General features: G+C 42.1%; 1 protein-coding gene across 1 annotated transcript; it reads left to right on the top strand.

Annotated features, from left to right (window-relative positions):
* On the top strand, positions 1–27,025 carry ZNF365 (zinc finger protein 365). The gene is made up of 5 exons (XM_040242296.1): positions 1–102; positions 1,772–2,527; positions 17,221–17,401; positions 23,476–23,513; positions 24,240–27,025. The coding sequence occupies exons 2-5, from the start codon at positions 1,785–1,787 to the stop codon at positions 24,493–24,495; spliced, it is 1,218 nt and encodes a 405-aa protein (XP_040098230.1). The 5' UTR covers positions 1–102; positions 1,772–1,784; the 3' UTR covers positions 24,496–27,025.

Raw genomic sequence — 27,025 nt, 5'->3', positions numbered from 1 at the left:
AGCAGGCCCGCTCAGCCTGATTTACGGCTCTGCTGAAAACCGCTTCGTTCCCGCAGCAGTAGCACCGTCGTGGCGGCAGCAGCAGCTGCAGCAACAAGTCGGGTAAGTGGGCATCTGCGCCCGCGGCCCGGCCCAGGGGGCGCAGCAGGAGGGGCCGTCCGGGCTGGGCAGCAGGTCCCGTCCCGCACCACGGCGGGGAGCTGGGCATCTCGGCCCCCGCCTGCGGGCACTCGTGTGCGCACGTATCCACTCTGGCACCGGCGGGCTGGCACGCCGAGGAGCTGGGGTGGAGAGAGCCGGGACCCCCGAGGCACACTCATTTCCAGCCTGCACCTATTAAGGCAGAGGAAATTAGGACTTGTCTGCCAACCCTGTGAACTGGGCCCCCCGCTGGGCCCTTGAAACCTTGCGCACTCCGGGGTGCGCGAGCACCGGTTTCCCCATCCGGGGATGCCATTCCTTCCTCATTGCTCCCTGGAATTCTGGTACCCCTTCTTTCACGTCTGGCCTGCGTTTTTGGCCCGAGTTGGCCTCCTGTCCCCAGAATAGGCGTGTTTAAACAGCTTGCTGTAGGACAGGAAGAGGTTCCCCTCTCTGGGGGCAGAGGCTTATTAACATGGGAGCTTTGTCTACTGTGTGGGGACCACTGGTACCTCTGCTTTCAAAAGACGTAGAGGGCCCAATAATAGTACTTTTTAGCCAAGATCCTTGGCATCCTCCCTTTAGGGTCCCGTGCTTATTACATTTAAGAAACCATTCCTGGAGGGACTAGATATGCGCTGCTTGTAAAATTGGGCTGCTAGCAGTCATCTGTTGCTAGGGTTAAGAAAATAAATTTCTATGAAATAAGAACTTCCCTTTACTAAAAGAGTTATTCTGTTACCTACATGGTTCAAACTTTGGCCACCCTAGCGGTCGTCCTGTTAAAACAGGATCAGAGTCGAGAGAAATCCATCCAGAACACTGTTTTAGTAAAACCTTATCTGTGGCCCCACTTAGCATTTGATACATTGGGTTTCCAGAGTTCAGTAAATCTGGAGTATTAGGGGAGCATCATTATTATGATAACACTTTGATTTAAATCATCACAGCAATAATTTTAAAATAAAATTAAGGGCAGAAATCTCAGATTGAAAATTTTTCAGCTGATTGTGTGCTTAATGCCACTGTGCTAGTCTGAGTGATACCTTCCCTAGATTTGAGAAAGGTTGCTGAGTCTACTGTCTTAGGACCTGTTTTGACAATTCATGTGAGTTTCTCTCTCTCTCTCTCTTTTTTTTTTTTTATGTTTATCAGGGTCCTCAGTAAAATAGTGTTTGTTTTTGCAGTGACTGTACTAAATTCAGGAGGGCAGGAAAGTTGAATTCCATGTGGGAATCTGACACTGTCCATTTGGCCTTGGAGCAATTGCTTTTACCTCCTTTCTCCAATTTCCTCATCTGTGAAAAGGGAATGATACCCATCTTTTTTATCTTAAGTAGGGGTTGGCAAACTTTTTCTGTAAAGACCAAGTAGTAAGTATTTTGAATTAGCCTGCTATAGGGCTTCTGTCTCAACTACTCACCTCCATCCTTTAGTGCACAGCAGCAGTAGACAATATGGAAATGTTGTTGGATTTGACCCATGGATTGTAGGTTTTAATTTTAATTCGTTATTATATGTAAAAGTAATTTGGAATTTCAAAGCCTCTGTCCCCATGGAGATCAGCTCATTTCAGTAGTATTTTTTTAAACAGACATGCAAACTCCCTGTTTTATTCTCCCCTGCCTAGGACTTTTAGAGTAATGCAACAGAAGGCCTTTGAGGAAAGCAGATACCCCTGGCAGGAGTCCTTTGAGAATGTCGCTGTGTGCCTGCCCTTCCGTTGCCCGAGGTGTGGGGACCATACCAGATTTAGAAGCCTGTCCTCGTTGAGGGCCCATCTGGAATTTAGTCACAGCTACCAGGAGAGAACCCTCTTGACAAAATGCAGCCTCTTTCCATCCCTCAAAGACACAGACCTGGTCACTTCCCCCGAACGCCCAAAACAGGGAAGATTGCAGAGCTGTGGCAACATAGTAAAGCAGAAACCGAGCTATGTTAACTTGTATAGTATTTCGCACGAACACTCCAAGGACAGGAAGCCATTCGAGATGGTGGCAGAGAGGCCTGTGTCCTACGTGCAGACCTACACTACAGTAGACCTACGTGCAGACTCGCCGGATGCACCAAGGGCCAGCCCAGGCCTTCCTGCCCCAGACACCAAAGCAGCTTTCGAGGCACATGTCAGAGAAAAGTTCAGTCGGATGGTCGAGGCTGTGGACAGGACCATAGAGAAGAGGATTGATAAACTCACCAAAGAGCTGGCCCAGAAAACTGCTGAACTGTTGGAAGTTCGGGCTGCATTTGTGCAACTGACGCAGAAGAAGCAGGAAGTTCAGAGACGAGAGCGGGCCCTGAACAGACAGGTGGATGTGGCCGTGGAGATGATCGCAGCCCTGAGGCAACGCCTGACAGAATCCGAAGAGGAGCTTCTCAGGAAAGAAGAGTAAGTGGTGTTGAAAGTGGATGCTAACCCCCTCGCTTTAGACACTTCCCACCCACTCCCAAGTTACACTCCAATGTGAAGCATGGTTTGGTTTTAATTGCTTGCAGGTACCTTGCTGCAGTTTCCCAATGATATAGTTGAATGTAGGAGACCCAAGACTTTTAGTACCGTTTACTGTCTCTGCTATGGTCTCCAGCTCAGCAACCTGAAAGTCGAAATATTGCATTCCTTCTCACCTTAGAAACTGTAGACACTACAAATGTCTACTACAAGTGTCCTCTGTCCATGGTGGGATCCATTCCTGGTGTGTGTGTGTGTGAGTGGAGAGTAGGGAGTGGGGGGATAGGGGTGATAAGTTGAATGGGAAGGCAGAAAGGGAGTGCTGGGCACCCTTTCTGTCTTATTGACAACTCCATGTAATAAAATCAAGAACATGAGATGTTGTCTTATTCAAATATAAAAATATGGTCTAAATATAAATAATTTTTGCTTCTTAGCCATTCTGTATTACTTGTCTGTGTTAATTAAATATTAGTAACTGAGAATCTATTAATAATAATTTTTATTTAAAAGAAGCAGACATTAGGAAACCCAGAGGAAGCATCTGAGATTGCCATACTTTTATGATTTAAGTTTGAGAATTTTCTTTTTGAAAAATACTAGACTAAGTCATGCCTGCTTGCAGAGTTGACACTGGTTTTTACAAATTACAGGTGATTGGAGAAGCTGTTTGTTTGAAAATTATCACACTTGGTAAAGCATTTCCTTGTCAATAAGTATGGATTCATCTCAAACTGGAAAAGTATATGTAACAGTGCAGTGTTATATCCCAAATGCAGAACGTTGGATTTAATTTTAAATGGAGGCTCAGAATTCATAGAACCAAAGGAAGTAAAAATTGATTGACTGAAACAGCCTAAAAGGAAGATTTTCAAATAATTTGAGGTGTGCTATACAGATTGACTTAATTTCATGCTTTCTTTGTCCTCTGGCATTCTTCTATCTGGTGTTGTCTCTTAAAATGTGGTAATTAAAGCTTCCTCCACTTGGTAAGAGGCTGAGAAACCCTATGTATTAAAGAGATCGTCACCTGCTATTACTAAATGCTTACTGCCTGCCTGGAGAAAAAGCCTGCACTGCTCAGCTAGATACTTTTTAAAAATTATGTAGTGAGGACAGATTTGAATCAGCCACTGATTTACTTTACTCCTATGGAAATGAACTGCTTTGAAAAATGTTTCAATCTTGGCTCTTGGTATTTCCTGGTGGGAGTTAGTGCCTTGACTTGCTATAGCACCAAGGGTGACTAACACTGCACCACAGAAGAAATGGCAGATGGCATTGCTTTATGTGCAGAGAGGAGTGTGGAGTTAAATTTGTGATATTTCTGTTTGATGGAAGAGCAGTCAGTTTAAAAGGCAACCAAATTAATTGTGTGCATTTATTTATTTGTAGTATTTTATTTATTAAGTACACAAGTAATAATGGAGATGGGCTTTGGGGTGGTGGTTGCCTGGAGCATGGGAAAACAATACGATGGTAGGGAGGAGCATATGGTTAGATCTAGGTTATTGTCGGAGAAGGCAGTGGCACCCCACTCCAGTACTCCTGCCTGGCAAATCCCATGGACGGAGGAGCCTGGAAGGCTGCAGCCCATGGGGTCGCTGAGGGTCGGACACGACTGAGCGACTTCACTTTCACTTTTCACTTTCATGCATTGGAGAAGGAAATGGCAACCCACTCCAGTGTTCTTGCCTGGAGAATCCCAGGGATGGGGGAGTCTGGTGGGCTGCCGTCTGTGGGATTGCACAGAGTCGGACACGACTGAAGCGACTTAGCAGCAGCAGGTTATTGTGAAGGATCTAACTTTCACTTTGTGTTCGAGAGTGCTTTATTATTAAAAAAATAACTGGTCAAATAACTTAAATAAAAGTGGGCCACGCATGAATCAGCAGTGATAATACGGTATATATGGTTAATCCAATGCTGTTACCAGAGGACCAATTAGAAAACTAAATATATTTGTAAAAATGAGATTTAACAGGGTGAAATTGTATGTGTTAAAGTCCTCCCTCCTCTTCAGGTATCCGCCCCCCCATTCTCTGGAGACAGCCACTGTTTAGGTCAGTGGATATCCTTCTGGACCTTTCCTATGTGCGTACAGTCAAAGGTACTTTATATGCACTTATAGAGTTACTGTGTTTTCCCCAGTGGAATCATGACACATATTGTTCTAATCCATTTGCTACTGAGGAGTACATGGGTTTTGTTCCATTTTCCTGGTATTAAAAAGTAATGTCTCAGTTAATGTCCTTGTACATATATCTTTGTTCACATTTTGGGGTGTATACCTAAGGATAAATTATGAGTTGAGTTTTAGTACGACATTTTTGGACTACCAGGGGAAAAAGAGCAGTGACAAAAACAGAACAAAAACCACTTTAAGTGAAAATTGAGTGAAACTGCCTTAAACTTTTAAACATAAGACGAACAAAGTCTTCATTTTGTTAAGCATTCATTTGGCCTGTCCCATTAATTTCTGTATTCATGCCTCAAATAATCACTCTTTCTGTACATAAAATAGGACTGAAAGAGTGTTCTTTCCAGGAAAGACAGTGGAGCTCTTGGTCTGAGAGAGCAACTGTAGCCAGCAGCCTCGGTGGCGACAGCTAGCCCCAGCCCCACCCCAGGGTGGGGAGCAGGGCAAGCCAGCTGTCCGTCTGTCATGGCAGGGTGATTGACCAGATCAGCCTGGCTCAGCCACGCTCCTTCCCCCTCACCACTCCCTCACAGTGCTTGCCTTCCACCACAGAAAAGAGGGGACCTTTCAGATACGGAAGGCCCTACTTGCCCAACAAACATATCGGGAGCGGTGCTCTCCTGTTTGTTGTTGATCTTGTTTATTCACTAAGTCTCCAGCTCATGGACTGTAGCCTGCCAGGCTCCTCTGTCCATAGGATTTCCCAGCTCAGAATACTGCAGTAGGTTGCCATGTCCTCCTTCAGGGCATCTTCCCAACCCAGGGATCGAACCCAGATCTCCTCAGCTCTCAAGGCTCATTTGTGAGAAAAAGGAGGTTGTTACAGTCCCATTTGAAATTGACTTAAACTCCAGGGACCCTTTAAGACACAGGTAGTAGATTTGGTTTAAAAAAATAAGCAGACTTCTAGTATTTTGAGATTCACATGAGGTTCTCTTGATTATGGATTTCCCTCTCAACTTTAAAATCCTGTTTGGGACTTACCTGGTCGTCCAGTGGTTAAAACACCAGACTTCTACTACACAGGGCACAATTCCATCTCTGGTCTCTGTTTGGGAGCTAAGATCTCACAAGCTGCACAGCATGGCCGAAGTAAAAAAAAAAAAAGAAGAAGAAAATCCTTTTTTTCATACTGAAATAAAAGACTTAAGGGCTGATTCTGCCTTGAGGCCATCTATAGGCTGAACCAGCTTGGATATAGAAGTCATCTATATGCTGTGTAACAGAGATTGTTTGAATTGGCAGAGTTTTGTACTTTCGTGCGAGTCTCATTGTACCTGCACAGAGAGGTATCTCTGTTTCTGGAGTGCACATCCAAGAAAGAAACTGCCCATTGTTTTCAGTCTGTGCAATTTTAAAAGTCTTATGCAAACAGGTACTGTATTTACTTGTCCCAGAATATTTAGAGCTTGTAGGTAGCACTGTCCATGATCAGGTAAATCGACCCTGGCCAACCTTGCAGTAGGGTATCCCTTAATTAGAAAGATAGACATGGATTGGATTGTAGCTGATTCCTGGCTGATTTGGTTACCTGGGGTTCAGAGAACATCAATGTAATAGCAGTAATCCTAAATTTACTTGCATACTCAGGTGCTAGCAGGGTTGGAAAGCCCTGACCGAGCACCTGTGCTGTGCCCTGCGCTGTGCTAGGAGTGTATGTTAACTGGAGGTGGGAGGGGGCGCATAACATTCCTTTTCCCTAAGAAGCTTCCACACTACATAGGAAGAATAAATCATATCCATGTTCAAACTCAGTGCTTAAATAAAAACCACGGTTTCAAGTTGATGAACATTAGAGAAAGGGTTTTTCCCTTGTGTGGAGGCCACACCGAAGAGTGAGGAGGAAGGGTGGGATTTGCATTGGTAGTCGGAGGACGGTGACACTGAAGGACAGTAGAGAGGTGAATATTAGAGATGGACCCCGAGGGGACTGTGTACTCTTCGTTCTGGAAAGAAACCACGTTCATTTTACACACGTCAGAAATAAAGCCTGAAACAGTAGAATGACAGGGGCAAAAACTTACTAGCAAACCTGAAATGGGAACCCAAATTTCTTGTCTCTTTGCTGAGTGCCTTTTCCATTAATTCACTGTGCCTCAGCCAGACTGAAAATGGGTTATTTGCCCAGAGCATCAAGACTTAGGTAACACCAAGTCTGTCCTATTTTGGAACGGGCTTACTTCTCTGCTGTGTCGAGAGGCCTGGCATGGTGACATCACTTAGCATCAGAAGTGTTGGGAAATGGGGAATGGCAGCATCATCAGTATAGTTATGATATGAAGCTTCTGGAACACCAGCTCAGGACTTCTAGCTTCCAACAAGGGCTGTGAACTTGGCCCTCTGGATGTCCGTGCCCAGTCAGGGTGGAGTATGTGCCTCTGCCAGCCTTGGATGGCAGTGGGTGAGACTCTCTAGTTCCATGTCGTTTCCATACTGCTCCCTTGCAAGCTGCCGTAGATATGACCTTTACCTTCTTCCTTCGTCATTTGCCCTGATCCCAGGCTGGTGTCAGCCAGAAGACAACTCTTTATTGAGTGCCTGCTGAGTGCCGGGTACTGTTCTGGGTTCTGGTCATACAGTGATAACCAAAGGAGTCCAGTTCCTGCTTCTATGACAGGAGTAGATGAGCAGGTAAGTCAGACATTAAACATCATGAGGGGTGTGTTAAAAGAGACATCCAGGGGTGGCTTGAGCTAGGACTGTCCACTTAGGTTTCCACCCAGACCTGGCTGTAGAATGCTGCCCTTTGAAAGACAAGTTTGACTTGGTAACTTGCTTTGCACAACTGAACCCTCTTTCCCATCTTTGATCAACTAAAGCAGTGAGCGGGCAATTTGGTCTCCAGACTGACCCATAGCTAGGAAGCAGGCTTAGAAAAATCATGTTAGATGTAGAGTTCGGTGCAACAGGGAGGTGTCTGCTCCACGTTTTAATGCATTTATGTGAATGGAGTCCTCTCTATGCAGGCTGTGCTCCGTGCAGACTCACAGACTAAGGTAGGAAACAACAGGCTGTCAAACATGCCCTCTTAGATCTCTGATCAAATTTGGAGACCCCTGCCCAAATTTTCAAATTTTGTAAAAGAGATCCCACCTCTATTTCTGTAGTAGGTACCTTTGTTGTAGGTCACTTACTTGTTCTATGCCCCAATACTTGTCTGGAAAAAGAGACAAAGAAACCTCAGAATCTTTTAGTCGGTTAAAGATTTTTGACTAAAGATGGAATTATTAATAACACATTTCATGCATTCAGCAGAAGTTTGCGGAGCCCCTGATGTGTCTCTCTCACGTCTGTCCTTCCTTCCCCTACCTCCTTCTCTCCGTCTGGACTGAGGGGCTTAGGATGTGGTTTTGATCTATTTAGAGCCAATAAGAATAATTTGATTTTCTTTTTAAAGTTATTTTTTTTAAGTCCTTAATTAGAATTGTATTCTTTTTGGTGTGTTCCAGGAGGTCATAAAAGAAAGATGAGGCAAAGGGCTGACCCGAGTGGAAATGTGATGTGGCTCCTGACGCGTAGCAGGTGTGGATTCCACCTTGGGGCCCCCTCCAGGGACACAGGAGCTGACCCCGAGCTCTGAGTGAGCAGCCAGGCTTCCAGCACTTGGAGGCAGTTGGCTCTAGATTTAGGATTTGCCTCATGGGTGACATTACAGTCTGTCTGAGGTGCTCTGTGATCAATAGCTAGGCTATTTTTAACCAGGGGTATTTTTACCGTTTCGTATACCTCTGAAGAGGTTCATAAATCAGTAATGCAAAATGAAATTTAAATAAGTGGGTAGAGCTTTGCCCTTGGGATGGAAGCTGTTAAAGTGTTGTTTAAGAATAGAAAAGAGGCATCAATTTTAGATCCCACCTCTATTTCTGTAGCAGGCACCTTTGTTGTAGGTCACTTACTCGTTTTATGCCCCAATACTTGTCTGGCACAAGACACAAAGAAACCTCAGAATCTTATAGTCGGTTAAAGATTTTTGACTAAAGATAGAGTTATTAATAACACATTTCACGCATTCAGCAGACATTTGTGAAGTGGCTGATTCTGGCCTCACGTTAGGTGCTGTGGGAATCGCAGTGAAGGAGCAGGCCAGGACCCCAAAGTCCCTGGTTTTGCGGTTGATGGCATCGATGGCACAGCTTAGTCCCTGGAGTGTGCCTACCAGGCTCTGCGGGAGAACACAGCAGATCACCTCGCCCACATCTAGGCGTGGGCCTGCTGGGAGCCTGAGGCTAGAAGGATTGCTAAGAGGGGGCTTGGGAAGGGACCCTGGTGGAGGGAACAGCATGTGCAGAAGGAAGCATCTGGCTTGGAGGCTGAGGGGCGTGAACTAATGCTGGAGCGGAGAGGAGGTGATGTGCCTTGATGAGGCCCGAGGTGAACCGAAGGCTTACAGGATGGCCGTGAAAGCTGGGAATGGTTTGTTGACAGTAGATTACAACGGGTGATATGATCAGTGTGCCGCCCCTCATTAACAATGCACAGTCCACTGCCAGTGTAAAATGGCCGTGAACACCACGGAGCGTGAACATGCATTTCCCTCTGTCTCTACACCGGCTTCTAGAGTGTCTTGTTCACATGAGAGTGTATCCTTGATTTTTCTGAAATTAACCCATCTTTAACCCACTTCTGAAGAAGTAACTGAAGGGATTCAATCTGCAATAAAATGAAGTATTACCTGTTTAAGAGCTTAGAGCTCTCCTGCAAATGAATGAGTGCATGAGTGAACAAATATTTCTTTCTAAATAAAATTTTGTACTGAAGGGGCTTTTTCCCTTCATGCCTCCTTCTAGACTTTGTTTCTGAACACCTGTGCATCTCAGGATACCGATAGATTTCTAGGTCTGCAAATCATTCAGCGTGATAATGAGCTTCAGGCCACTTTCTTATACTATATACTGGTATCTTTTTCCTTTAGTATCAGATATTGCTTAGAATAAAAGCATTCTCCATTGAAGCTTAAAACCTTGATTTCAATCATATTAAACCTTAAAAAAATAAACAATGTCAAAAATAAAAACAGGGCTGGAAGCAGCCTGCTGCTGCTGCTAAGTTACTTCAGTCGTGTCCGACCCTGTGTGACCCCACAGACAGCAACCCACCAGGCTCCCCTGTCCCTGGGATTCTCCAGGCAAGAACCCTGGAGTGGGTTGCCATTTCCTTTTCCAGTGCATGAAAGTGAAAAGTGAAAGTGAAGTCACTCAGTTGTGTCCGCCTCTTAGCAACCCCATGGACTAGAGCCCACCGGGCTTCTCCGTCCATGGGATTTTCCAGGCAAGAGTACTGGAGTGGGGTGCCTTCTCCGGGAAGCAGCCTAGAATCAGTTAATTTTCCCAAAGCTGGTCTGCACCCACACCTGGGTTGAATTTCAGGTTTGCCCTTATCTTCTCATCTGGCCTTCCAGCTTTGCACTGTATTCTGAGTCAGTGTTGAGAACTTAAAACCACAGGTCTTTTACTCTGCTTCCTGATAGCATCATGTTGTTACTCTTTTTCTTAGTCACATTCAGCTTCGTAACTACATGTTTGTTTCTTTTAATGTCTGCTTCCCCACTATACGGGGAGTCTGCCTTACCACAGCTGGATCTAGCCTACCACCTGCTTTTGTGGAGCCCCTGTGCTAAGAATAGTTTTGTGGGTTTTTTTGTTTTTTTGAATGCTTGAAAAAAAATTCTAAAGGCAAATAATAATTCATGACATTTGAAAATTATATGAAATTCAAAATTCAGTGTCCATAAATGAAGTTGTATTGTTACACAGCCTCTGTGGCTCTTTTGCACTAGGCAGACTTGAATACTTGCAACAGAGACCGTATGAACTGCAGAGGTTAAAATATTTACTTCCTGGCCCTTTACAGAAAAAGTTGGCTGACCCCTGGGTTAGACAGTAAGCTTCATGAGGACAGCCACTGGTTCATAAATGCTGTTGCACTAAGCCCGATACCTGGTAGCATTCAGTAAATGTTTGCTGATTTACTGAATAGTGGAGTAAATAAATTTAGGGATAATGGCTGCATTGCACCAGGGTTCTAGCCTGTGTTGTCCACCCTCATCTGAGTTCTGAGATTTAGGATCACTGTGTATATGGTAGGGCTTCCCAGGTGGCGCTAATAGTAAAGAACCCACCTGCCAGTGCAGGGGACATAAGAGATGCAGGTTCAGTCCCTGGATTGGGAAGGTCTGCTGGAGAAGGAAATGGCAACCCACTCCAGTACTCTTGCCTGGAGAATTCCAGTGGACATAACAGCCTGGTGGGCTACAGTCCACAGGGTTGCAAAGAGTCAGACACCAGTGAAGTGACTTAGCACGCGCTGTACATGGTATTACCAAATTCAGGCTTAAATTGAAGAAAGTAGGGAAAACCACTAGACCATTCAGGTATGACCTAAAACAAATCCCTAACAATTATACAATGAAAGTGAGAAATAGATTTAAGGGACTAGATCTGATAGACAGAGTGCCTGATGAACTATGGACGCAGGTTTGTGACATTGTACAGGAGACAGGGATCAAGACAATCCCCAAGAAAAAGAAATGCAAAAAAGGCAAAATGGTTGTCTGAGGAGGCCTTACAAATAGCTGTGAAAAGAAGAGAAACCAAAAGCAAAGGAGAAAAAGAAAGATATTCCCATCTGAATGCAGAGTTCCAAAGAACAGCAAGGAGAGATAAGAAAGCCTTCCTCAGTGATCAGTGCAAAGAAATAGAAGAAAATGATAGAATGGGAAAGACTATAGATCTCTTCAAGAAAATTAGAGATACCAAGGGAACATTTCATGCAAAAATAGGCTCAATAAAGGACAGAAATGGTCCTAACAGAAGCAGAGGCTATTAAAAGAGGTGGCAAGAGTACACAGAAGAACTGTACAAAAAAGATCTTTACAATCCAGATAATCACGATCATGTGATCACTCACCTAGAGCCAGATATCCTTTCATGTGAAGTCAAGTGAGCCTTATGAAGCATCACTACCAACAAAGCTAGTGGAGGTGATGGAATTCCAGTTGAGCTGTTTCAGATCCTGAAAGATGATGCTGTGAAAGTGCTGCACTCAATATGCCAGCAAATTTGGAAAACTCAGCAGTGGCCACAGGACTGGAAAAGGTCAGTTTGCATTCCAATCCCAAAGAAACGCAATGCCAAAGAATGCTCAAACTACCACACAATTGCACTCATCTCATACGCTAGTAAAATAATGTTCAAAATTCTCCAAGCCAGGCTTCAGCAATACGTGAACGGTGAACTTCCAGATGTTCAAGCTGGTTTTAGAAAAGGCAGAGGAACTAGAGATTAAATGGCCAACATCCGCTGGATCATGGAAAAAGCAAGAGAGTTCCAGAAAAACATCTACTTCTGCTTTATTGACTATGCCAAAGCCTTTGACTGTGTGGATCACAATAAACTGTGGAAAATTCTGAATACCAGACCACCTGACCTGCCTCTTGAGAAATCTGTATGCAGGTCAGGAAGCAACAGTTAGAACTGGACATGGAACAACAGACTAGTTCCAAATAGGAAAAGGAGTACATCAAAGCTGTATATTGTCACCCTGCTTATTTAATGTATATGCAGTGTACATCATGAGAAACGCTGGGCTGGATGAAGCACAAGCTGGAATCAAGATTGCTGGGAGAAATATCAATAACCTCAGATATGCAGATGACGCCGCCTTTATGGCAGAAAGTGAAGAACTAAAGAGCCTCTTGATGAAAGTGAAAGAGGAGATTGAAAAAGTTGGCTTAAAGCTCAACATTCAGAAAACAGAAATCATGGCATCTGGTCCCATCATTTCATGGCAAATAGATGGAGAAACAGTGGAAACAGTGGCTGACTTTATTTTGGTGGGCTCCAAAATCACTGCAGATGATGACCGCAGTCATGAAATAAAAAGACACTTACTCCTTGGAAGAAAAGTTATGACCAACCTGGACAGCATATTAAAAAGCAGACACATTACTTTGCCAAGAAAGATCCATCTAGTCAAAGCAATGGTTTTTCCAGTAGTCATGTATGGATGTGAGAGCTGGACTATAAAGAAAGCTGAGTGCCAAAGAATTGATGCTTTTGAACTGTGGTGTTGGAGAAGACTCTTGAGAGTCCCTTGGACTGCAAGGAGATCCAACCAGTTAATCCTAAAGGAAATCAGTCCTGAATATTCATTGGAAGGACTGATGTTGAAGCTGAAACTCCAGTACTTTGGCCACGTGATGCAAAGAGCTGACTCTTCTGAAAAGACCCTGATGCTGGGAAAGATTGAAGGCAAGAGGAGAAGGGGATGGCAGAGGATGAGATGGTTGAATGGTATCACCGACTCAATGGACGGGAGTTTGAGTAAACTCTGGGAGTTTGTGATGGACAGGGAGTCCTGGCGTGCTGCAGTCCAAGGGGTCGCAAAGTCAGATACGACTGAGTGACTGAACTGAACTGAACTGTACATGGTATGGCAGCAGTTCTAAAAACTCTTTGGCTTCACTTCCCCTTACACTCTTAAAAAATCGGAGGACCCCAAGAAACTTTGCTCTGTGTAGGTTTATTCTATCAAGGGTTACTATATTAAAAATTAAAATTTAGAAAAGTTATTAATTCATATAAAAATAACAATATTAAATCCATTACTTGTTTAACACAATGAAAATATTTCAAAAAAGAACAATTTTCCCAAAAACAATTTAGTGAAAAGAATGGTTTTGTTTTTGAAATTTTGGAAATACTTTTAATGTCTGGCTTAACAGGAGGCAGCTGAACTTCGTTAGTTCTGCCTTTAATCTGTTGCAAATTTGTTGTTTTGGTTGAAGTAGATGAAGGAAATCTAGTCTTACACAGATAGGTAGTAGGAAAGTGGAGAGGTACCTTAATAGTCTTTTGAGAGAATGGTGGTTATTCTGCTTTGATACTGTGCCAAAGCTTGACAATTGGTAGTTTCTCAAAGGTTAATTGCAGTGTGGAATCTGAAACCACACCAGTGAACAAACATTTCCTCCTCCCCTCCATTGAAATCCAGTGGTCTGTCTTGCCCTTGGAGTGGATATTTTACTGTTAGGAGTATAATTATTTTAAAAAGTACAAATGCAAAGTAGTTAAAGCTCTTTCTTTTTCATTCAGGAAGTTCACAAGATTCCTTGGGGAAATAAGAGGTGTTTCTGGATATTGTTAATCCAGACTGAACAGGATGTGAGAAAGGGGCTGTGCAATTGTGCACACATATTATCCCACAGTTAATCACCAGGTTTTATTCCTGTTTTTATCTACTACAGATACCCAAACACAGTCTCAGTGTGATGAACTTTTCCAGCCTTTTCCTCATGTAACTTCTCTTTTAGAATTAAATCATCGTGTTTTTTTTCTTAGTTGATGTGAAACATCCATAAACTGAAATTAGGTTAGTATTGATGCCAGGTTGTTTGGAAAAAAGGGTATTAACTTCTTGGCTTTAGGGCACAAGATAATTGGATGAGGGAGGTTAGAAAAAGATGCTTCTTTTTTACAACATGACATAACACTACACAATCAACTAGTGTCATTAATGTTTTAAAAAGTTTTATATGAAAAAAAAGTTTTATATGGAACCAGTTATAAAACATCACATGATGTAAAAATACAGCCACAATCATAAGCTTCATTGCATTCAGATTTGTCTTCTTGCTTTTGAGATGTTCATCCTGTGGGATTAAGCTGTCAAACACTGATGTCTTATATTCTAAACTGTTTAGCCTGAGAGCCCAAGAATAGTAAATATACACAGAAAAAAAGAAAAAAGACTGGAAAAAGTACACCAGAATGTTGACAGTAGTGACTTCTGGGTTATGGGACTATGGGTTACATTTTGTTTCTTCTTTGTCCTTTTTAAACATTGATTACGATAAATATTTATTGAGTATTATGTGTCGTGTATTGAATGATGGAGTTAAAGCAAAAAGGTGATTGAGCTTCTGCTCAGTTGGGTCTTCCACAGATCACTTTTTATATTTCTCATAATAAATGTGAAATCCTTCTGTAATGAGATAAATATAGTAAATATTTAAACCAAAATAAGCTGAAAAAATACACTGGCTCTTTTTTCTACATTTTTAGTTTTGGTGGGCAAGAAGGTTGTGGGTTTCTGGTGGTTTCTCCTTTAAGTACCAGTGTGGCGATGCTTCAAGAGTCAGTTATCCTGAATATCACTCTCTATCTAGAGGGCTCTTTATTACAGGCTTGATTCCACATAAATGGAAGCCTTGATTTTGGAAAGAGGAAGGAGTAGCCATTTCCTGGGCTTTGCTTTTGATGGTGCTTTTGAGCCGTATGAAGATTTTCCATCCAAAGTTTCTCTAGTATAACGAAGGACCATCACAGGGCTGCATGTGACACCTGAATGGACCCTCACGGTTTTGCTGCTGGTTAGGGTTTTGTGACTCACCTAGGAGGCAGAGCAAAGGCAAATGGCAGCAGAACTTGAAAACTGGCATCTCTCTGTGGCTTGAACAGCTTGGAAAGTGTACATCTTCTATTCAGGGCTCATAGGGAAACATCTGAAAATAAAATTGGAACTTAATTACAAAAGAGAACTTTCCAAAAGGACTCTTACTTCTTATATGTGAATACTTCTTAGCTACTGAAAGATAATGGAATTCTTATGGGCTCTGAGTTTATGTTTGATCTGGATAGGAAACTAGAACAAGTTTGATGAGCAGTTTTTGGAGTGAATCATTGTTAGAACCAGTCTCTTTTCTGTTTGTATAAATATATAATTCTGAAAGTTTTGCAGAGATGCTTGACTCTGTAGGAAGTGTGGCAAAATTTCAGTATGGCAAAATATGATGTAATGTATTTGTGAGAGAAAAATCATTACTGATTGTAAAAGTGGCCTCCTGACTAGTTGTACAGAATAAAGGAGTTGGAAGTCACCACCAATTATTCGGCAAAGACCTGTGAAACTATGACTTCCTGAGCTGAACATCCATGAAGTTTTACTCTCAAGAAATTATGGAGCTTAGCAGAAAATAAAAATCAAGTAGAGGCTGAGAAGATTCAGAGAAGGAATAGAATTTAATTGACTATCTAGAACAAATGCCTGAGGTTAGATTTTTAAAAAATAGGATTTGTTAATCTAAAATGGAAAAGGTTTAGGGGACAATGATCAGATTCTTTAGAATCTTGGTTCTGCATGAGTAGCATATGGCCAGAAAAATGAGGGCCCACTCCTTGAAGGTTGAGAGTTCAAAGACACAGAAATACTGTATCCCACAGGTAGGTGAAATTATTGAATTCATTTGCTCCAGTGGGCGTGACAAAACATACAAAGAGGATGGCCAAAAAGATCTTCATGATTTCTTATTGGGTGAGGCAAATCAAATGAGAAATTGTGATACTGTATGCCTACTGGTAGTGCTGATTAGTGTGTGTCTGTATTTGTAGAGATGTTTGTGAGGACAGTTACCAAAGGTAAATGGTGATGGTCTTGGGATAATGGGATTTTAGGTGATATTTTCATTATATATTTAATGTGTTTGAATTTTTAATAAACAACTTACTTAGTTGTAATTCAGGGAAGTATTATTTTCATACTTACATTAGAAATAAGATATAAAATAGTAATATAGTTATTAAAGTTTTTCTGGATTTGTGAATCACAGTGAATTATGTAGATGAAGGTATTTTGCTCAACTTTTGGGGGAGAGGCAACCTGCACATTGCTTCTCCTATGTCAGCTATAGTAGCTTCCCCAACATACCTTGGGTCTACCTCAAGATAGCAGTTCTTGGACTGTTTCATTCTTAGCTCAGAATATACTATTGGACATATACTATTTTATATGCTCTGGTGCTCAGTGTGGCATCTTGCTTCCATACTTCCCTACCTGTAGTCTTTTCTTCCCTAATAGCCAGACTTTTAAAATACAGGACAGAACTTTTCTCAGAAGCGGCCAGTGGTTTCCTGTCTCATAATAAAATCTGGAGTCCTCGTGCTGGCCTGGGAGACCCTACCTGGTCCCAGCCTCAGCTGTTCCCCCATTCCCCACTCTGCTCTGTACCTGAGACCATTCTGCATGTTCCCGCCGAGGACCCAGCTTGCTCTTCCCACCTGTCTTCACGGCTGTGCTTGCTTCCTGGTGTCCATTCAAATGCTGCCCCATCCAAAAGGTGGATGGATGTCTTTGCTGTCTACAGTATCACTTATTCCTTTCCTTTCTCTGTCACTTTCTGTCCCTTGCACCCAGTTTCCATTTCCTCCTTAGAACTCATCACCTACTGACACATGTTTATTTTATAGTGACTATCTTCCACTAAAATGTAACCTCTCAATGCAATCACTAAAATGGAATTTTATGTCTTTTATCATGGCTGTGGCCATACCATGTAAGGCGGTGCCTGACACAGAGTAGGCTCTCAGTAAATATCCATTGAATGAATGAATTCCTGTCTCAGTCCTCCATTTTGTGTTCTGACATTTTTGCCTTGCAGAGAGGTGGTCACGTTCAACCATTTCCTGGAAACAGCAGCTGAGAAGGAGGTTCAAGGCAAAGCTCGACTCCAGGACTTCATAGAGAATCTGCTGCACCGGGTCGAGCTAGCGGAAAAGCAGCTGGAGTACTATCACAGCCAGCAGGGGGCTGGCCTCTGCGGGGACCCCCGTGAGCACGCGGTGAGTCCTGCGGGCCGGTGTGAGGGTTGTGATGCGATAGTCGGGGTCAAGGGCAGAAGAAAAGGGTGCTGGGGGATGACCTGCAGGAATTTTCTAGGCATCATTTGAAAGCATTGCCCCAGCCACACCTGTGTTGCGGAAGTGATACAGGTGAGTCTAGGCCACCTGGGAGTAAGTGAGACCCTGGATGCGCAGTCTCCAGCTCTTCACCTCCAACTCCACATCAAGCTGAGGTGGTAGAAATACTCTTATGTTGCGGCTTAACAGTTTGAAGTATCCAAAGAAATCATTTGTCCCAACCATGTATCAGGTGGATAGGAAGCTATTAATATTATCCTGTTTTTGAGCTCATCAAGGAATCATCTGAAAACTTTCATGCTTCTTTTTAGCGAAAGATTTAATCACTTTTCCCCCCCTTAATAGGAAGAAAAACACTTGTTGGAAGTCTCTGTAGGTGAAACATTCTTTAAGTAGATTTTCAAAAAGACTAAGCAAAATTCCCAAATGGTATTCTATGATAGGATTTTGCATACAATTTTACATGTGGTTGCAGGGACTTAAGAAACCCCCAGAGCCCAAATGAGAACCCTGAGGATAGATAAAGGCCCACGTGTCATAAGTGGCTTGATCAAGGTTGCCTGGTCTCGTTGGAGGGTGGGTGGGAGGTGGGTGGTTTACAAATAAGCACACTTCAGATGAGGGATGTGGGTGGTCACATTTACCATCTATACAGTTTCCTTGATGGTATAAACAACAAAGCCAAACCTAAAGTGGTTTATTTATAACATTTTCTTTGTCAATTGAATTTTATTTACGCTTACCATCTTCTCAGAAGATTTAAAAATGATTCTTTTACTAACCCCAAAATGAGGAAAAGAAACATAGGAAACATTTATGTTAACCAGAAGATTAGTAAGGTTGCTGTTGGCTGATTGAAAAATTTAGGCTGAGCAGTCTGGAAGCCAAGATTTAACAGGAAACATGATTAAATAAACAAGGAGTGAAATGAAAGAAGGAAGGCCAAAGGGAGAGACACAGATGGCTGGAAAGTACAGAGACAAGGAGAAAAGGAAGAAACGAAGACTGACACAGCGCTTACTGTGGTAGCATTCACTCAGCCTTACAGCTGTGCAGTTGTGCAAGCCCCTGTGCAAACAACTGTGCAAGCAGTCAAGAACAAAGTAGACTGGAAGGAAGTCAGTGTGTTATGCCTGTGAGCTTTCGGTAACTGTCATCAAAGCAGTTCTAGCTACCTGATGTATTTGTTATTTTCTGGGCGGCTGTCTGTGGTCTCCTGAGAAGGAAGCCTTATTCCCCTCCTTGGTTCCCTAGTCACCTCCTTGGGAAACTGCGAGAGTCCAGTCATAGACAGAGGGACACTCTGAGCTCTTCCCTGCCTCCTCCTTCCACTTTGCCCTCTCTCAGAAGGGGGGTGTGGCATGAGATCATGGAGACCAGATGTGCGGTGAGCTCGCCTGGCTTCTAGATCCTTCCCACCCTGCTTCTGACTGGGTGAGACAGTTTGTCTTCCTGGGCTCATCATTCTTCTATAAAATGAAGCAGTTGGACTAGATGCTCCATAAGGGTTTTAAACTTCTCAGATTCTCTGATCACCACCTGACTTTGGTGGTCAGGAGTTCCAAAATTAAAATGTAGCCATAATATTTTCAGTACTTAGGCTTATAAGTAATGCAGAGCTACGAAATGTATACATTTTTATTGTACAAAATTAAGAAGTTCTTAGAGAGAAAATAATAGAAGGCAAGGAGAGAGAAAGGAAGCCCATTAGTTCTTGCCTTTATTTGTATTTCTGTGTTCACTTCCTCTGCTCACTTTACTTTTCCAGCTTGGAAACTGAACACCTTTTAAAAGATATAGCCAGTCATTAGTTCTTACCTGCTGTATCATATAATCAAAAGTCAAACAGCATCCCAGCTCTTGTAGTCAAATGTATAGATATAAAATTATATGTGTGTGAAGGTACACATAATGTATATATGCACACATGTACACATAAATATATGTGTACATGTACATGCAAATATGGTAGGACATGTAATAGTAAATTTTTATGTTTTTGTTCTTTATGTCCCAAACATGACATCATCTGCCTTTTTCAGATTTAATCCACATAGGAAAGAACTTAATTCAAATAAAATAAAATACAGTTGAGATTGAGTGGGAATTTAGAAATGAGAGCTGTCTGTAAGTAGGGCATGATCAGGCTGTAGCGAGGTAAGCTGACTTTTGGAGGGAGGACACATCACCCTGAGAGGTGTCAAGGATGAGATGCTTGATTTCTGAAAGAATGGGCAGATGTGGTTTTCCCTGTTTTCATGTTTAGCCCTCTCGATTCTACTTTGGGCCATAATGTGCCATGTTATGAGACAGTCTACGAATCCTAAAATCATTTTTCCTTTTAACTTAGTCTATTTTACATAATAAAATACATTTACCATGTCTTTGATGTAATTTAACTACTCAGTCTAGCCATGGAAGAACTTGGAAGCTTTTAGCAGGATAGGCTATGGGTCATAACTGTAGTAACCTGTTTGGTCCATCTTAGAGAAGGTGCAGGCCTCTGGAGCCTTATCTCTGCGTGGGAGAGCTTCTTGCCTGGGTGCACCCCAGGATGGAGCAGAACTTTCAACTCCCGGCACTTAAACTCCCTCCTCCAGAACCGTGGGGAATGCCATCCCCAGCCTGGCCGGCTCTCCCCATTTCCACCAAGGCTGCTCTGCAGAAACAACACGGCCTCTTCATCTCCCTTCTTCCCTGCCTCCCTCCCTCCCTCTCTCCTCTTCCCTCTTTTTCTCATTACCCCTCCAGAGAGTAAAGACATCTTTAGATTGATGTGTACCTCGATTCTTTCTAGCTTTAAGACTCTTTTGTGCACTAGAAAAATTTCCTTCCCCCTCACAATTAGCGCCTTTTCTGAAATAATGTTTTGGCATTAATCCCCTTGAGCATTTATGTTCTTTTTCACCTGGCTGATTTCTAAAAATGCAATGTGCTTACTCAGATAATTTGTCTGTATGCTCTGAAACATGCTGTCGAATTAGACACAAAGTGACCTAATATACCATCTGCCAGAATTACTCACAGACCTGCTCAAATAGAAGGTCATGAAATAGCTTGGATAATCTTCTTTTAAGCATTGTATTTATTTCCTGCAGGTTGCTAAATTAGTGCTAGCAGTAATTCATTTACCATATTTATTGGGGATGCAGCGCTTACTGGGTGCTGATGAAACTGCTGTGAACGAGATCGATGAGGTCCCTGGTCTCAGGGAGGAGGGACATACAATAAGCAAACACGTAAGGAAGATAATTCTGTATAGTGAATAACTACTGTGAAGAAAAAAGTAAGATGACATGTTTGAGATGGTCACTTTAGCTTTAGCAAAAAGCTTTCGAGAAAAGCCCCGCTGAGAAGGCAGCGTTTGCATGGTGACCTGAATGGCAAGGAGGCAGTTCTGGAAAATTTGGAAGTGGAACATTCTAAGCAGAGAAATAGGAAGTGCAGCTGCCTCAGGAGGGAATAAGCTTGGCACATTTGAGTGGCAGGAGATAAGTTGGAAAGGCGGGAGGGGTCCAGATCACGCAGGAGCTTCTTGGTCATGTAAGGAGTGTGGATCTGTTCCATCACACATAGGGAAAAACCACTGGAAGGTCAATGGCACCCCACTCCAGTACTCTTGCCTGGAAAATCCCATGGACAGAGGAGCCTGGTAGGCTGCAGTCCATGGGGTCGCTAAGAGTCGGACACGACTGAGCAACTTCACTTTCACTTTTCACTTTGATGCATTGGAGAAGGAAATGGCAACCCACTCCAGTGTTCTTGCCTGGAGAATCCCAGGGACGGCGGAGCCTGCTGGGCTGCCATCTCTGGGGTCGCACAGAGTCGGACACGACTGAAGCAGCTTAGCAGCAGATCTATGTTTTAGCCGAATCACTCTGCTTCTCTAGGGGAACTGATGGAGGGATGCAGGAATGAGATGGGTTAGGTTGTGGCCAGTGAGAGGGGACAGCAGCTCAGAGAGAGCCAAAGTAGAGGTATAGGGTGTGTTCTTGGAGGAGAATTGACAGGACCAGTTGGCCTGGATGAAGGATTAGATTTAGCTGGTGAGGGAAACTGAGGAGTCCACAACAAATTCATGGTTTTGGCCTAAAAAGTTGGGTATATACAGAGAGCAAAATTGGAGGAGGGCTAGGTTTCCAGTTTCCCAAAACCTGTCATAACCTGAGACACCATGTTTGTGCTTTAGAAGTACTTAGATTGGCTCTCACTACAAGGTTATTTATATTTTTTTCAATCAGAAATATTGACCAGGGCCTCTCTTGATACCCATCGTCACACCCTTCTCTCCCTAAATAAAAAGAGAGAGTAGTTGGACCAGGAAAAAATGGAGGTAGGTGGATTGACTGAGTGGGAAGAGCGTTTCCATCTGCCTACAGCTGTGGATGCAGAAGGAACACTGGCCTCTTGTGTTCACAGGGAGGAGAGCAGAGGAAGTTCTTTGGTGCCTGTGATCACAGGCACCACCTCCACCCACAAACCTCATAATCCGGCAGATCACTGTTGGCCTTTTCCCCAGTAAGGGAACATGTGTATGTGTGTACATGCGGGCGTGCACACACGTGCGTGCACACACACACACACTTTTGAATAAAATTCCAAAGGGAATTACGTACCCGTATGCAGCAAATCATCACATTATATGTTTACATACACACATAAAGTTGAAAACATTTTGTTATATCTCAATAATAATGACTTTTTTAAGTGGAAAGTATTTAAAGGAAGAAAAACTCTCTATATTTTTACAGTTTATAGATACACTGAAATCCATTCAAGGAGCCCAGCTGATTGGAGCAGGGGGCATGGGCAGACTGGAGGAAAGAGAGTAGAAATGCTGATGTCTCCAGGGTTCCCAGAAGCTGCCAGTCAGGTGTTTGTTGGAGCCATCTGTTCCCCCTTCTTTGTATATTACAAGACCTCAGGACCCTCATGCAAGGAAGGTGCCTTTTTCTGTTTACATTTACTAATCCCATGCCAAACCCAGCCAGCCTGGACAGGGTTGGCAATAATGTAACATTCAATTGTGTCCCAAGGCAGAAGGCAGGAATTCCATCTCACCTTCTTGGGCACCAAGAAGTCTGTTTAAGAAACCTTTCTGATTTGCCGCTGTCTACGGCTTAAGCTGCATACAGAAAACTTGGAGGAAGATCCTGGTGTGTCAGGCTTGGTTTTTTGGGTAACTTGAGTATAGCAGGGGTGGATGTTGGCCATACTGGGCCAAGATGGCCCTTTCTCCACATTCTCTTTGTCACCCTCTTCTGTCAATCTGCCTGTTAATGTGACAGCACTTCTTTTAGTTGAAGGCTGCAGGCGGGAGGTTGGGAACTGAAGCTTGGGAATACACTGAAAATACACTTGCCTATAAAGTGTTTGGTGACATCTGGAATACAAAATGATAATTATCAATTTATTCTGCAAATGGTATTCTGAGCCCAGCCACAAAAGTGCATGCAGATATCTCATTGAGAGTGGAAAATTATCTCAATGACAGATGGCCTCAGGACAGTTGTGGAGTTGGGTTTCCATGTGCTCTCATTTTAGAAATGATGTATTTTAGGCAATAAATATTTTGTGCCAATTTTCCCTTTAGTTGATACACTGTGACCAGTCATAGCTGTGTAAATTAGCTGCAAATACAGCCTGAATCAATCAAGAAATAATGGCACATCATTCCAGTTTTTAAAAACATGTTTCTTCAAATGTTGTTCTCTTGAGGGGCTGTTTAACTTTTTGAAATTTTTGAGATCTGCTGATATTGGCTTCTTGGAATTCTGAGAACAGGGAGCCACAGAGGCTTCCTGAGTAAGCAGAGCTGAGCACGAACTGTTCTCGTTCACTGCAGTGATGGATGGTGCCATGGGCTGTGCTCCTGATAACAGTCACTGGCTTCCTTAATGGGAATACAGTTTCTTAAAAACATAAGGAGGATTTTTATGAAGCCAAACCCAACCTTTAAGTGAAAGTAATATTTTGTCTTATTTGTTTTCCTTCAGCTTACAGATATCTCCTCAAATAGGAAGCCCAAATGCCTGTATGTATATCTTTTTATACTTAGACCATTTGATCAATGCTTGCATGCTATGCCTTCCTGTTGCACTTCTTATGGTATCTATAATACAAATGTATTTGAGAGCTTCAGGTGAAAATTTACCTGCTTATTTACCTTTCTAAAAATGTGGATGTGACTTTTATGCTAATGGTCTATGAGTATACGGCAGTATGATAGTACTACAGGAGCCTTTTTAAAGTATTGTGTAATAGAACTTTCTCATATTGTGCTATCTTGTAGTCATAGTAACTCTATAGTGCTATTAATGTAGTGTGCACACTGATATATATATATAATACATAAATTTATACTGTGAATCATATACTTTATGATAGCTGTACTACAGATTTGTGTGAATCACCTAGAAGTCACTTAAATAGTCAAAAGGTATAGGGTCTGGTCTCATCTTCTCCATAGACCACTGTGTGTTACCCTCAATAGTCATTTAGGTTTTCTATGCCTCAGGTTCTATCACTGGTAAATAAGACTAGTAATATCTCCCTGGGAATTTAGTATCATGAGATCATTTTCATGAAGGCCATCGTGTCAATGTGGAAGGAAAAGAATCAGAATACAATATATTACTTGTTTTACTGGTAGCATTATTGCCACCTTAGCACGTAGAAGTGATTGTGCCATGAGTAGTTTTTATTCTTTTAAGGACTTAAATCTTTCTGCTTATCTACCTCCTCCCACAACCATCTGTAGAAGCCGAGGGCACCTGCATTCTGTGTGTAACCACCCTGATCTCAAGACCCATTTCCATCCAAAGGGAAGGATGAAAAAAGCCAAGGATGACAGAGCCAGCATGCAGCCTGCTAAGGCCCTGCATGAGCAGTCCGAGTCACCAAGGGAACTCTGCAGACCAGCAAAGAAAGGGGAGCCTTTGGGGTTTGGCCGGAAAGGCAACATCAGACCCAAAATGGCTAAGAAAAAGCCGACAGCCATTGTGAACATCATCTAAAAGGGTGGGTGGTTCTGGACCACATCACTGGGCTTTGGGAAATATGTCCTAGGGGGCATCAGTAGTGTCCTTTTGGACACACTGCCTCATAAAACATATTTCATGTCACTGTGGGCATTGACCTGGATTAACCAGAATTTAACAAATGGGAATCTTGGTGAACCAGGCTTTTTTACAAGTCCCTTTTGGAAGCAGGAGGCAGATTACAGAATTGTTTTTAAAATAATGAAATCAGTGTTATTCCAAAGTTTTAGTAAAATGAAGCTAGCTCCAGCTCTTAAAATAATTGGCCCAGTAAAGTTCTATGAAATAAAAATATTTTTGTTTTTAACCTCACTGTCAATTAATTTGGGAGCCTCCAAAATAAAGCTTCTTGTTTCCCTGAAAATTCTGGTTAATCGAGATTCCAGTGTTTGGGTTGCTTCAAGAACTCATTCCATTAGACTTCAGTTGTCATTTCGACAGACTGTTTTCCAGTTTGTTCAATTCAGGTTTTTTGTTTCCCTGGATGTTCCTTATTTTGGTGCCTCTCTGCTTTCTTCCTTGGCTGAGTATTCTGCACTCTAAGACTGTGCTGTCAGCCTCTATCTTAATAGCTGCTTCTACTGCTGAGGTTGGGGAGGACAGTAAAACCCTTATGCTCAGCACCTGTCAGCAGTTCAGGGTCAGAAAGGTTGGATACCCGTGGACTACACATTTAGTGCTTTGCGAGCCATCCAGGAGACCACATGTTACTCAGCTCTTTCCTAAGACCTGCTCCCCCGGGGTGGTGCGGGGAGGGGTGGTTTGTTAGCAGCCTCTCTGTCAGCTATAGGCATGACTTTCTCCTTGCTGGCCTGACTTTTCCATCTCTTGCTGCTTCTGTGCCATTTTATGACTAAAATACACTTTCTTACCTTTCAGGCGAGTATCTGATGTGTTTGTTGTATATGGCTTTCTAAAGTGATTCCTGAAATAAACAATGCCTGTGGGATCCAGAATCTGAAATCATCTCTCTGCCTCCCTAAAATGGCCTTTGTTTCCATAAAGAACCATCTGTCATGAACCTCCTGCTTTATAGTTTTCTTCGAGAATAAATTTCTGTGTTAGTTTTTAAAATTTAGCAATATCATCAGGTCTCCTGCAGAGTTTATCAGTGCTGACATTCCTTTGGAAACAAGAACAGTTATGTCCACAACTATATACATATATATATATATATATATATATATATAACAAATACAAAATGTATATGTCAAGTATATTAATAATTTATTTTTAAATACTCATGAAAAAGCTGTATGTTTGTGGTGGGTGATTTTTAAATTATGTATGTTCATGTAAATTGAATTCTCTGATTTTAGAAATTAAAGCTTAACCTAATTAACATTAGTAGGATTATGATTGTTACTGCAATAAGCATCAGATTAGCAGTGCATTAAAAATAGGTAACAAAACAATTACGTAAAATGCCAGTAAATTGAAAAGTGTAATTTATACAAATACTTTGAGCCTATCATAGTGAAACTGTTGATTTTTGAATCTTCACTTGACTTTCAACTTGTGGGGATAGGCCCTTCACTTGGTGTATAGGCAGCTATCAAGTGATAAAAAAAATTGCTGTGAATATCACTGTTAGGATGACATGGTAAAAACTGTAATGTTAAAAATAACTATTTATTTGGAGAATTAACTTCTTCCAAGGTTATTTATTATTGATGTTTATACCATGATTGCACTCATCTTTTACATACTAAAAATTTTACTGGTTTGTTGTATTGCATGCTCTTTGTCCCATAATGTGTGTGTGTGATGAGAGTAGTTTGCTTTTAAAGGTAGTATAAGCCAGATTTTTTTCCCATTTTATTTAATGTAACTTACGTTTTCAGTTTTCATTTACTATGCCTTGAGGGCATGACAGCTCTCTTTGACAGTGGTACCCAGTGATCTTCAGAAAGCACCGTAATGTCCTATCTACTCTGTGTACATTATACAAGACAAATGATTTTAAGGTTTATTATATTGAAATTATTTTAAGTTGTAACTAAATTCTGATCCTTATATAAGGAAATGCATTATGTATATTGTGCTTCCTTAGAGACATAAATTTGGTTTTGAAACATGCGAGCCACCTCGTTCTAAGGGATATCCCATTTACCTGCCATGGCCTGAGCCTTGTGCCATGTCCCACTTGCGTGTTATTTTTAAATGCATTCTTTGTCCTCATGGGTAGTCAACCTCAGAGTTGGTCTTTTTAAGAAATCACCAAAGTTTTCTAGGAAAACATGTTAGAGTTTAAACTGAAGAATGGATCTAATTTTATTATTTGTTTTGTAAGGAGGAAGTATTTTGTTTCAACTTGCTTTCATTCTCTTTTCCCAAACTAGGTTACAGATTCTTAACTGAAAAGTTCAGACTACTTAGACACTGTTTTCCAGTATTCTGCAGGGTCATTTTGTTGTATGGAAGTTGGAATATTCTGTTCCCGGATTTTAAATAAAGGTTTTTAGATTATGAAATATTATAATAATAAAACTATATTTATGACTAA

Source organism: Oryx dammah, unplaced genomic scaffold (assembly GCF_014754425.2).
Source record: "Oryx dammah isolate SB20612 unplaced genomic scaffold, SCBI_Odam_1.1 HiC_scaffold_6, whole genome shotgun sequence".
In the NCBI taxonomy this organism is placed as follows: domain Eukaryota; kingdom Metazoa; phylum Chordata; class Mammalia; order Artiodactyla; family Bovidae; genus Oryx; species Oryx dammah.
Note: the sequence above shows the minus strand (reverse complement) of the source record. Positions and strands in the feature narration are given on the sequence as shown.

Coding starts and splice junctions, on each gene's coding strand:
- ZNF365 (XM_040242296.1), top strand. CDS start 1,785: ATGCAACAGAAGGCCTTTGAGGAAAGCAGATACCCCTGGCAGGAGTCC. Junction 2,528..17,220: donor GAGCTTCTCAGGAAAGAAGA/GTAAGTGGTGTT, acceptor TTTGCCTTGCAG/AGAGGTGGTCACGTTCAACC. Junction 23,514..24,239: donor AATAGGAAGCCCAAATGCCT/GTATGTATATCT, acceptor AACCATCTGTAG/AAGCCGAGGGCACCTGCATT.